Genomic DNA, 13,515 nt, shown 5'->3' with positions numbered 1-13,515 from the left:
AGAAGGGAGGGGAGGGGAGGGGAGGGGAGGGGAAGGGAGGGGGAGAGGAGGGGAGGGGAGGGGAGGGAAGGGAAAAAGGGCCCTTCATCAGAATGCAAGTATTTTTGGTAATTGATTTTAAGATCCCTGCTTTGAAAAACAATTCCATGGACAGTCCTCCTATTCCTGTGGAACTTAAATACTTTATTAGAATGAGAGAGCAAATTCAGTTGGGCAAAAACAATGATATTCCACAAACAATAATGACAAAAACCTAGGAAATGTTTTAAGAATAAAGCTTTGTAATATTTAAAACTTTTTATATCTAGATCCAAATTGACACTCGGTCTCTAAATTTTTATATGTCAAAAAAATCTAATTTTAAAAACCAAAGTTATGGAATAACCTAACTAGAAAATTCCTGGTTAATGACAAGGAAGAGAGTAGAGGATGCCACTTTCTTTTAAGAATGCTCATTGTTAGTATAATAAATCATCTTCTGAAGGATTCAGGAAAGCAAAACGTGTTCTTCTACTCAGGGAACATGAACTCAGATTGAAGAGGTGGTACAGATCAGACAATTAGATAAAATTATAACCTAAACCACACAAATACTGATTAACCAAGAGATCAGTGTATGTTGCCTTCATTTCAGTAAGTTCCACAGTGTGGGCATTAAAGGGTAGGAAGAGTTGAGTTTTCTGAAGAAGAGGGATGGCCTTACAAGGAGGAAAAAGTAAAGGCTTGAGCAGGAATATGCCATGGGTGAGGGCTGCGGGGAGAACAGCCTAGGTAGACTCTCAGGCTCCTGCTGAAACCAGAATGAAGAGTCAGAGACAGATATTGGAGGGCAAGAGGAGTGCATAGTCTTGGGTTGTGCTTTGAACTAATGGGAAGAATATACTTTCTTTTACTTAAGGAATTACACAGTATTGGTCTACAAAATTTCACTTATGTTATGGAGAAGTGATAAAAATCTGTTCTAGGAGTGTGGCTACAGGAATAAAATAAAAGGAATAGTCTAAAAGACAATACTGTTGCAGAAAGATTTCATTGTAGAGTAGATGAAATATCTACAGAATGCCTGTTAAGGGTACATAGTTGAGATGCTTTATAATTCTTTAAAAATTAGGCTGGGAGCAATGGCTAATGCCTATAATTCCAGCACTTTAGGAGGCCAAGGTGGGAGGATCACTTGCGCCCAGGAGTTTGAGACCAGCCTGGGCAGTGTAGAGTGACCCCATCTTTACAAGAAAATTTAAAAATTACCTGGGTATGGTGGCACATGCCTGTAGTCTCACCTACTTGGGAGGCTGAGGCAGGAGGATCGCTTGAGCCCATGACATCAAAGATACAGTGAGCCAAGATAGTGCCACTGCTCTCCAGCCTGGGCAACAGAACAAGACCCTGTCTCCAAATAATAATAATAATAATAATTACTCCTTAAAAATGTAAGTTGAATGAAGGGGAAAAGTGTTGAGAATATCTCTTAAAATAGCTAGACTGGGAAAATGGTAGGAGTGGCAGAAGTGGGAGATATGGAAAGAAGAGGAAAATGAGTGGGGGATAAGGAATTCAAATTTGAATAACACTTGAGATAATACCATGTCTCTAGTGTTCCTCTTCCATGGAAGCCTCAAGTCCTCTAACTCACCAGGAAGTAAATGGCTCCGCTCTCCATAGCAGACTACTTTGTTCTTTCTCTTTGAAATCCCCTCATGTTGAGTTTTTGAGCAGGAATCATTTTTTCTCTGCTTCCTCTGTTCTCCTGTTATTACTTTCTTGTAACTTCAGAATTCCCCATGGTCGTCTCATGCCCCCCGCCCTTCTATTTCACACCTTCCTATGTTTCTCTATTCATTCAGTAACCAACCTTCAACCCATATATCATCACTCAGAATTCTCCACCTCCAGGGACTCACACTCAGAACTTGTTTTTCCAGAGCTCATCCTCCTCCCCCGTCAATTCTGCCCTTCTTCTCAGCCAATAAGTACTAGCCTTTAGTTCAGTTTCCCTTTTACCCCATTTATTAGCCCACTTCTGGCATTAACTCGCTACCTAGCCTGGCTCCCATGATAAGCCTTTGTCAGCACTCTGCTCTCGTTAGTTCCCTCTTTGCCATGGATATTCTGATCTCCAGACCTTGCATTCTCCCCTCTCATTCTCCCCGGCTTTGCTAGAAAAAGTCGTACAGCTAAGTGTGTTACAAACAGATGGTATTAGATGACGTCCCTATGGTTCAGACTCTATGTTTGGCTTCTTAGCAGACCTCTCCAACTAAATTTCCTGTACTTACACATTTTAAGGGGCCAAATTAAACTAAGTATCCAAAATTACACTTACCACATTCACGAGCAACCTATTTCTTTTATAACTTACTATCGTACTTAATTATATAATAACTCATTCTACAAAACCTGGACATAATTTTTATAGCCTCCTTTTCCTCCAACTTCCATATGAGTGCATCAGTCAATCATTTATGTTCATGTTGTCTAGTCAATATTTTGTCCATTTCATTATCTAATTACTTCCTGACTACCTCCTGCAGAGGTAGTCATCCCATCCATTCTCCTATGGTGGTCCTAGAAGTAACAATGCCAAGCTCCAATCTGACCACATAATGCCTCTGCCCCTGCTGCAGCGTTCCAGCATCTGCAAATTGTCTGCAGGAAAGTGTCCAAACTGATCTAACACGTACACATCTTCTGGAAGTGACTGCTGATCATTTCTGCTTCACCCTCTGCACTCTGGCAATGCCCAGCTAGTTCTGGACCCCCACCCGCACCCTGAGGAACCTTAGCTCTGTAGTTTTGCTCATTCCCTTCCACCCAGAGAGAGCAAATTTGGCTTTTCCCCACCATACCTTCTCCCACACATTAGTAGGAGTTATCTGTCCTTCAGAATTCAGCACAGAAGCATCTCTGCCAGGACCTTTCTTGTCCAACTTCTCTCTTTCTCTCCTTCACCTACCTCCACCTGCCTAAGCTGGTATAGTTTCCTCATTTTCATGGTCCCATAGCATCCTGTGAATACCTCTGTACTGACATATTGATTGTCTTTCCTTTTGGACTCTTAACTCCTTGCAGGACAGCCACCGTCAAAACACATCTCATTAATTCCTTTAACTTTGGCGCCAGGTTTCAGGTGAGGCATGCAGGAAACACACAATGAATGCATGTTGAACTGTTCAGCTAGACTTACCTTGGCACTTAGAAATCTCCTTCGTTTCCTTTTGATTCCCACACAATGGCTCTTCCTACCATTCCCATCCTCCTTGGTTTCTGGGGGTGCCTCAGTCTCCTCTGATTCTGGGAGGTTGACCTTGCCTCCAACATGATTGGTAGAGTCCCTATCTTCTTTTTTATATTTTAAAATTTATTTTATATACTTTTTTTTTCCTTAAGATGGAGTTTTATTCTTGTCACCCAGGCTGGAGTGCAATGGCACTACGTTGGCTCACCGCAACCTCCGCCTCCCGAGTTCAAGTGATTCTCCTGCCTCAGCCTCCTGAGTATCTGGGACTACAAGGATGTGCCACCATGCCCAGCTAATTTTGTATTTTTTAGTAGAGACGGGGTTTCACCATGTTGGTCAGGCTGGTCTCGAACTCCCAACCTCAGGTGATCTGCCTGCCTCGGCCTCCCAAAGTGCTGGGATTAGAGGTGTGAGCCACCATGCCCGGCAGACACCCTGTCTTCTGTCTGTCTCTGCACTTTAAGATGCAGCTGCTTCCTTCCACCTTCTCCTGCTCCTCTGCCTCAGAGACAGCTGCTCCCTTTCTTGGTTGCACACCTCTCATCCCAGCAGTCCTGCTCTATCAATACAGTTTACCTCTGACATCCTCGACTCTGCCTTCTCTCTGCAGTTTCTTCCTCATTCCCAAGACATACTGTATTATCCATCTTCCCCAATCTTGAACACCATCTCTTCTTTTTTTTTCACCTTTTTACCTCCATGAGTTTTTTTTTTTTTTTTTTTTTTTTTTTTTTTGCTTTCCCTAACACACTCCTTTAAAAAGTAGTTTATATTTATCAGTTTCTGTTTTTTCCCTTCTACTTCTATTCTTAGACCCTAAGACTCTGGCTTATAATTCAACCAATCTGCTGAAATGGCTTTCTCCAGGATTATGAGTTCTCACCTGCTTCTTAGCCTTCAATTTCCTTGATATCTCTCTGTCATACAATGCTGAAAATTTCATTTCTTTTCAACTTGACTGATGCGATGTTGTCCAAGTTTTCCTCTTAATTTTGCAGCTGCCTCTTCTTGGTCTCTTTTGCCATTTCTTTTCCTACCTCCTAAAAAATATGGGTACCCATATCCCTGAGCCTATTCCACACCATCATATATTGCCTCTTAAGGTTGGGTGTTCTGTGCCTGTGCCACATCTCCCTGACTTGACTATTAGCTATGCAAAGGTGAGGAATAATACATTTCTTCAGCACATCCAGCAAAGCAGTTTACTCACAGCTGCTCAGGAAACTTGTGATTTCATTGACTACAAACAAATGATAGGTTAGACCACATAAATAGATTAGAATCCATTAGTATAAAAGAAAAAAAATTGCAAAAACCAATGAGCTCATTCAAACCAGTAAATAGAGAAATAGTCAATACCAAAAGAATTAAAGAATTCTGTTTTTACATTTACTCTTTTATAATGATTGAAAAAGAGGATAAAGGAAATCACAGAAAATAAGAGTATAAATTCATTTCTAGAAATTCCTAATATTTAAAAAAATTATAGTATAGTCTAATGTACAAATTATATATATGAACTATATATGTTTATAGTTTATAAAAACATATGTTTATGTACATGTAGACATATGTAAACATGTAATCAATATACATATAAAATACATATATGTTATAAAAACGTGTTTATATACATGTAGACATGTATGTATATAAACATATATGTATAGACATGTATAAAATACATTTACTATACATTTAAACATATATATGATTTTTACAGTAAAAAACTATATAGGGTCCCTAGAATAATTCACTTTCATTCCCTGCATTTAAAAGTATATTTGTCCTTTTTATTTTATTTTAATGCATCTGGACCAAAATAGAAACAAGTCACATGTTATAAACAAATGACCTACTCTACTAGTCACAAGTTGTAAATAGATTTGGACATTTATACCAGAACTTGTGGAAGAAGGTCATGAACTCAGTGACCCTTAATTTAACCCCTCATTTACCAAGCTGAATTTATTATTTCCAGCCTAGTTCCAGGTAAAAGGACCTAAATTACCTACTCTTAAAGTATCAGGCAAAGTATTATGTCCCATCTGTGGAACTGTTAAGAGGGTTACTGGAAATGCTTTTTGTCTGGGAGTTGGGGTTGCCATAAAACAGATCTGTGGGCACTACAGAAAAGACTTGAGTCCAAAAGGATGTCCTGGGATGTGGCTGGATTCCTGGAGGAGGTTTCTACCCACACAGCTCCTCCTTCGTCTACCTACAGTGTTTCTAGTCTAACCACTGTTAGGGATTGGACATTAAGGTACCTTGGAAGATCATTTGCTTCAAACGCATTGTCAGGCTACTGCCAACTGCTTAGCCAGAATCAGAGAAATTTAGCTTGAATATTATTAACTCATTGTGAAATATGATGAACCTGCTATTTAAACGAAACCTCAATGTTTTGTATTTGTAACAAAATAGAAGAAGTAATCCAAGAGTCTTCAAGCTATTGTAAAATTATGACTCTAGGATTTAAATTCATTATCCTTATTTATTTATTCATATATTTATTTGTGTATTATTTTTATTATAGCAATCGTTATTTTTATTTCTTTACTGTTCCCTGTGTTATTCTCCCTCACCTACTGAAGTATCCATTGTGCTGTTTAACCATGACTGTCTTACAATTTGGTGTTTCATGAGGACCTGGGCTTCAGCAAGGGCATCATGAGCATTCTCATAATTTGACTATCTTAGTTTTTCAACCCTTTGGAAAGATATCATCCAGGTATAGGGCACTGTAAACAGTGACTATCCAAAGCACTTTCACCAATATTCATGAGCCCAGGGTGAAATGAATAGATTGAATCTGATGGCTTGATGCTGATGACTAGGTAATGCACAGGATTACCTAGACACTAAAAAAATGCAGTGAGATATTAATTTTCTGGCCTTTTTCACATGGTAAATATGGTTGGTAGCTGGTGTATCTGATCACTGTGGACATCAGGAACCAGGACACAATGTCCCAAAGTTCCTTTCCCCTCACACAACATCCTGGTCAGCTCCTCCCAGTCTACTCCAGCATGTCTCCAACAACTGACTGTAAGGCTTCCTGGCACCTCTGAAATACTGTTCCCAAGATGCTGTCAGTAACCATGTGATTCTCTAGAATTACCGACAGGAAAGCCTTTGCCACTTCCTGCCTTTTCTGGTTGAGTCATCATTGACAGTGACAAAGAGAGGTTAATAGATACCTTCAAAGTTCTAATCTCTGGTTTTGAAACTTGAAGAGGATAGCTCAGCCCAGTCAAAGAGGAGCGAAGGATTGAGCCAGTAATCCAACATTGTTTTCACCCTCTAATAATATGCCCTGTGATGAATCTATGTTGTAGAATTAAGGAAAGATGCTTAGTGTGGTACCCACCATAGTGAGTACCTGGAATGTTTCAGCAACAGTGCTGGTTCTCCTCTAGCCCTTGCCCATCTCCCTCCCCTCCTGACCCAGATGGAATAGGAGTTGTCCTGTTGCAGACCTTCACTTTCTCCCCCTTTCTCTTCCTGTAGACACAAAGGACATGAGTGAATTTGAGACGGAAGGCTTCTTTGCTTTGCATCAGCGCCGGGGTGCCATCAAGCAGGCAAAAGTCCACCACGTCAAGTGCCACGAGTTCACCGCCACCTTCTTCCCACAGCCCACGTTTTGCTCTGTCTGCCACGAGTTTGTCTGGTACGGTCACTTGGCATCTCCCTCCAAGTTTTGTTGCATCTTCTTAATCCTGTAGGCTGGCATGCTCCACCATGGGGTTATACTGGAGTAAGTGCTACCTCAGCATTGTCAGGGACCTCGCTGGAACTGAGAAGGTTCAAATGGTGTGATCCAATAGAAGAGGTACATGAGGAAGCCAGGTCTAGTCAGGAAAAATGCCCATGGGATTTTAGTTTCTGCCTCAATCGGGAGCTACTGGGGGTAAGTGGGAAGGAACAGAAGTGAAAGGTATGTTTATTACAAGCAGTTTTCCAGTTTTATAGTCAAAACTTCCCCCACCTAATGGCCCAACCGTGCTGGTGCTACGTTTTGCAACAGGCAGCACTTTGCCATTGTAGCTAATGGTTTAAATGTTTATGAGGCTCTTGGGTATCTTAACAGCCATCAAACAGATCAGTTTAAGCCTCAGTAACCACACAGCAAAGGCTATGACAGAGTAGAGACTTGAAATGACTCCTGTTTCTGGCTCTCAGCATCCTAGCCTATTAAGGGATACTCTTCCCTTTAGGCTACTGCAGAAACTGTTAAAGCACAGCTCCCGTGTAACCAGGGTATCCACATGCCAGATTGACTTGGAGGGTTTTCATCAACCTGCTTTCGTCTAATCACCTGAACCTCCTTTCTCTCTAATCATGGATGTCACTCAGGAATCGGCCCTACATGTGAGACTTTGTTGGTTGCATGAGACTTTGTCAGATGCTCAGAAAGAGGAAATAAAATGTTACAGATGTCTTTGTTCATCTGGAGTGAGCTCACCGAGGCCATGAATTTTTAAATCTAGCACAGGGAAATGTGCTACAAAGAGTCCGTGATGCAAGAGTCCGTGATGCATGCGTTTTCATTCATGCGTTTTAATCTCTATACGTTTGTTTGGAAAATACAACAATAAAAAAGAAATCAGCCGCTTCTCCTTTATTTATTTATCAAACTTTTTAAAAAGCAGCTTAAAATGAAAAACACTCTGTTAATACTCTCGGCAAATGATACAAGAGGGCTACTGATCAGAAACTGCTCTGTGATCTTAGGGGGTTATGAGATCTCATTCACCTCTTAAATGCTGTTGGTGCTGATGTTGATACCAACGTTGAAATAAATCAGTGTGTGCTTTATTACAGGGGCCTGAACAAACAGGGCTACCAGTGCCGACGTAAGTAAGAGGGTTTCGGTTGTAGTACCATCATTCTTTTTATTTAGTTATTCCTTAGGCTATGAAGATCATAAGCTGCATTTTTTTTTCCTTTTCAGAATGCAATGCAGCAATTCACAAGAAGTGTATTGATAAAGTTATAGCAAAGTGCACAGGATCAGCTATCAATAGCCGAGAAACCATGGTACGTATTTACATTCCTCTTTGACGTGCAGTGATTTTTATCAAAACATTAAATGTTACAGCCCACGAATGCTTCTGAATAATGCCAGAACTTGAATCCTTCCATTTATCAGTGAACATCCATCTCCCTAAAACTCTTTCCTCTTCAATAATGATTATTATCGAGTTACCCAAACCAGAGGGTGAATTCGAAATTAGCCAGGCATGGTGGCATAAGCCTGTAATCCCAGCTACTCAGAAGGCTAGGGCAGGAGAATCTCTTGAACTCAGGAGGCGGAGGTTGCAGTGAACCAAGACCACGCCACTGCACTCCAGCCTGAGCAACAGAGTGAGACTCCATCTCAAAAAAAAAAAAAAAAAGAGAAACAAAAGGAAATCTGCACTTGTACCTCCTATATATACACAAATTATATACAGGAAGAATTTTCATGGCTCTACTTTTCCAGAAAAATGGCACAGAAAGTGGCCAGAAAGCCTACTTTAGATTAATTATATGAGAACAATCCTTGTGGCACCCCCAGCTGGAAATGACAGTAAAAGAGTAAATAAAGGCAAATGATGATAAGATACTGCAACATGGCATTTACAAGGTCAGAGATAATAACAAAGGCGTAATGTTATGTTGAGAAGCAAATATTTCTTTTAGAATAAACTTTGAGGTATAATCTGAAGACAAATTATATTTTACCTAATGGAGGAGGGAAACTGGGCTAGCATGTGGGCAGCCTATCATTATGAATTTTAAATTGTTTTAAATTTGTATATATTTAGGAGGTACAAGTGCAGATTTCTTTTTTTTTTCAATTTTTTTTTTTTTTTGAGATGTAATCTTACTCTGTCACTCAGGCTGGAGTGCAGTGGCATGATCTTGGCTCACTGCAACCTCCGCCTTTCAGGATCAAGAGATTCTCCTGCCTCAGCCTCCCAAGTAGCTGGGATTATAGGCGTACACCACCATGCCTGGCTAATTTTTGTATTTTTAGTAGAGATGGGGTTTCACAATGTTGGCCAAGCTGGTCTCGAACTCCTGACCTCAAGTGATTCACCTGTCTCGGCCTCCAAAAGTTCTGGGATTACAGGCATGAACCACCACACCTGGCCTACAAGTGCAGATTTCTTCTATGCATATGTTACCTAGTGGGGAAATCTGGGCTTCTAGCGAACCCACCATCCGAAGAGTGAATACTACACCCAATAGGTAATTTTCAACCCTCCCTCCCTCCCATCCTGCCACCTATAGTCTCCAATGTCTATTACTCCACTCTGTAAGTCATGATGAAATCTTTCGACTTCCTTCTCCCACCCTTTCCTTCTTCATTCCACAAATCCTCACTGGGTATCCGATTCTCGGAAGATACTGTTTTGTGCATAACACAAAACAGACGTGGTCCTGCAAAGTTGGAGAAAGAGATAATAAACAAACAGCTATGTATGGCTTCGATTTGTATGAAGTGCTACAAAGAGAGTAAACAAGGTGCAAGGATGGAGAGTAAGCAGGTGGCCTGCTGAGACTCCGTGGTCAGGGAATCTCCCCAGCGGAGGGAACGTTGAAACTGAGAGCTGAAAAGTGACAGAGCTGGTTACGTGAAGAGCAGGAGGAAGGAAGCTCCTTACAGGCTGGAAGACCCTGCTGAGGGAGAGTCCAGTGTGTTCCAGGAACCGAAGTGTAGTGAGAGCTGCAAGGGCTGAGACTGGAAGCCCACACTGGGGAATGTACAAAGGCCTGGGTCATGCTGGGTTTCTTTGGAGTCTGGAAAAGTGATTGCATTTTGTGCAACTTGTAGTAGAAAGCCCACTTTGGGATGCTGTAGTGGAAATAGTGCGTTGAGATATGAAAGTAAAACCAGAGACGACAGAAGGAATCCCCCAGGCGGGGAAATTGGTGGTTTATACCAGTGAGATGTCAGCAGAGATGGAGCAAAGGGGGCAGGTTCTCTGGTGATTTTGATGCTATAAATGACTGGATTTGCCAAAAGATTAGATGAAAGAGGTGGATATAAGGATGATGCCCCAGGTTCTGGCTTCTGCCCGAGGCTGAGCAGTGTGGTAGATAAGAGAGCCACGACGGACTGAAGAAGATTGGAAGGAGAGATGAATTTTTCCACTTTGGACAGGTGAGTCTGAGATGTGGACATCCAAGTGGAAGCATCAAATAGACAATTTCACATGAGCTTGGAATTCCTCTGGGACAAGGGCCCAACCCTATAAATCTGACAGTGACCATCATATAGGTAGATTTTAAAGTTGCTGCAGAGATCGCCTAGGGAGGAAATACAGAAGGTTCAGGACTGACTACAAAGGAATCTAAAATGAGATGTTAGGTAGAAGATAAAGGATAGAGATAGACATTGAGAACCTGGGCTCAGAGCGCACTCCTCCTACACCTAGAGTGTATGAGTTACAGAAACCAGGAGGAGAAGAGGTAGGTTGTGTACTGTGCAGTTGAGGTGTTGAGGAAATTGAGGCCCACATGCAGATCTTCACAGGCTTGAATCAGAGAAATGTCAGGGGCATATTGGAGGCGTTAGTCTGATTGGCTTGCATGAAGGGTGACTTGATGACATGAAAACAACCTGTGAGTTAATATTATGAAGAAGGTGGACAGTGAAGGAGATGATGGACAGAGAACAGTGGCTGGGAAATGAGACTCCAAGGATGGAAAGTGCTCCCCTGGCCAGGGAGAGATGGATAAAGCTGGAGAGACAGATAAACAAGACAGTCAAGTCTGTTGGCAAGAAGCGAAGAGTTCCCGAGCTCTGGTGGAGACGGGTCCCTGGCGCTTCCACAGTTTAACCGGAAGGGGAGTAGGGCAAGACAGTTGCTGATGGGGATAGGTGTGGAGCTTTGGTGGTGGACACACAAGGGCACTCCCCTTAGACTGCCTGTGTCCCCTGTGGAGTCTGCCGGCTGGAGGAAGGAAAAGAGAAAGCAACAAGTGCCTTCGAGGAAAAAGGAAGATCTGTGAGATAATTATCTTAGAGAAAGCAAGGTGACTTGTGAAAAGCCAGACTGTGGAGCAGAGCTGAAAGTCTATTTGAACTTGATGGAGTCAGCCTTCTCAGGAGTGTAATTTTCTCCAACAAAGGGGCAGGTTCAGAGAAAGCGAATTGGCTGGATTTTTCCAGAGCAGAATTTCTTCTAACATTTAGAACCAGAAGGGGATAAACTCGTGCGAACCGGTGATTCTGCTAAGACTCGAAGAGGTTAGAGTAGTTCGTTCACGTTTGATCACCTGTAAGTGGCAGAGCTGGTACTAAAATTAAGATCACAATCTCTCAGACCATGTTTTTGCTTGTTTAAATCAAATTTTCACCTCCCAGACTTCTTCCTTTACTTGATGCCTTCAGCTTTTCTAGAAAAAAAACACAAATGTCTGAATCACTGTTAACCTCAATGGCTAACAAAGTCCCTGGCACAAAGTCTTGAGAAACTGTCAGCTACATAAATAAATGTCTGTGATATTATCTTCTCCGGGGATATTCTGAGTTCTTGTTCACTCAAAGGGACATCATCTTTGGGATTCTTTTGTTCCTCTACCCCTGGAGCAGTATTGTCCAATAGAAATAAATAGAATAAGGGCTATGTGTGCAATTTTATATTTTCAAGTAGCCCACATTAAATAAAGGAAAAAGCAATAGGTGAAATTAATTTTAATAAGATATTTTGTTTCATCCAATCTGTTCAGATATTATCATTTCAACATATAATGGACATTTGAAAATTCAGATACCTTAAGTAATTTTTTTATACAAAAGACTTCCAACTCCAGGGTGTGTTACTTCACATGTCCAGCACATCTCAATTCTAACTCACCACCTTTCAACTGTTTGCCAGCCCCATGTGGCTCATTGGTTTTCATACTGGAAAGTGTGTGCATAGAGTCTTCATTGGCCATGGGGTTTGGAGCCATTTGGGCCTGTGTTCAGGATTCAATATGGTCCCCTTCCAGCCCGGACCTTGACCTATTAATTGTTCATATTTAAACTGTGGAATATAAGTGAGTCCTGAAAATTATTTTTTTCTCGGTTGAAAATGGCTATAGTAAGTACTGAGCAATTTTTAATCAATTCTAAACAGTCATTCTAAAGAACCAATGCTGACCAGTACCCCTGGCGGGAAGGTTAGATCTACTGCTGTGCTGATGAATAAGGCATCTGTGCTGTGCACCTTTCCAAAGGAGCTGTGGAGTTAGAAACTTCTGCAGCGATGATAAACCTTTATAAAATAAAGCATTTTATCCTACACAAGAATATTGACATTCTTACCAGGAATCCAACTAACCCAAGTGTTTTGTTGTTATTCATGCAATAAGTTTGATTTGAACTCTGGAAAACTTTTTTTTTTTTAAATTCTAGGCCAGGTGTGGTGGCTCACACCTGTAATCCCAGCACTTTTGGAGGCTGACACAGGTGGATCACGAGGTCAGGAGAGGGAGACCATACTGGCTAACACAGTGAAACCCCGTCTCTACTAAAAATACAAAAAAATTAGCCGGGCATAGTGGTGGGCTCCTGTATTCCCAGCTACTCGGGAAGCTGAGGCAGGAAAATGGTGTGAACCCAGGAGACGGAGCTTGCAGTGAGCCGAGATCACGCCCCTGCCCTCCAGCCTGGGCGACTGACTGAGACTCCATCTCAAAAAAAAAAAAAACTATATCGATCACTAGCATCCTTCTCCCACTCCCCTCTCCTCATCTCGCTAAGTCTTCACATTTATTTTGAGACAGAAAAGAGAATGGCTGGACTCTGATTCTGACTGCCAAGCTTATAGATATCCCAGCTCTAGAGCTGTGTGTCCTGGGCAAGTTTCTTACCTTCTCTGTGCTTCATCTCCTCCTCTGTCAAAGGAGAACAGTAATAGCAGCTACCTCAAATGGGGTATTTTGAGGATTACGTGAGATATCACCTGTGTAGTAGATGATGCATGTGACATATTTGTTAACCGCACCTGGCAGGAACTACCCCCTCCTCTTGCCACCTCAGTTCACGAATAATAGGTGTGAAATGCTTCTCACATGAGGCAGTAATACTGATAAACCCATAGAAATGTTTCCTTTAAAGAAGGCATTCTTTTTTACATCTTCCAAAGGTTAAAAGCACTAGTTCTGGACTGAAAGAGAAAAGAAAATATTTATACTAAAACAGGAAGGGAATCTTCATCTATTTAAATGGAAGCAGTGTTTCCTCAGCGCTTGTTTAAATAACCCTCCTGCCATCATCCTGAGCTGTTAGCCTG

At 41.6% G+C, this 13,515-nt stretch overlaps 1 protein-coding gene across 4 annotated transcripts in view; it reads left to right on the top strand.

Moving 5' to 3' along the window:
• Positions 1–13,515, top strand: part of PRKCQ (protein kinase C theta) — a 144,316-nt gene that overhangs the window by 71,329 nt on the left and 59,472 nt on the right. For all 4 annotated transcript variants that reach the window (XM_050804611.1, XM_050804610.1, XM_050804612.1 and 1 more), the window contains 3 exons: positions 6,749–6,911; positions 8,066–8,097; positions 8,196–8,281. In XM_050804611.1, coding sequence (XP_050660568.1) covers positions 6,749–6,911; positions 8,066–8,097; positions 8,196–8,281 — 281 coding nt within the window. The remainder of the gene's footprint in view (positions 1–6,748; positions 6,912–8,065; positions 8,098–8,195; positions 8,282–13,515) is intronic.

This window comes from Macaca thibetana, chromosome 9 (genome assembly GCF_024542745.1).
Source record: "Macaca thibetana thibetana isolate TM-01 chromosome 9, ASM2454274v1, whole genome shotgun sequence".
NCBI lineage: Eukaryota > Metazoa > Chordata > Mammalia > Primates > Cercopithecidae > Macaca > Macaca thibetana.
This window is presented reverse-complemented; position numbering and strand designations above follow the sequence as displayed.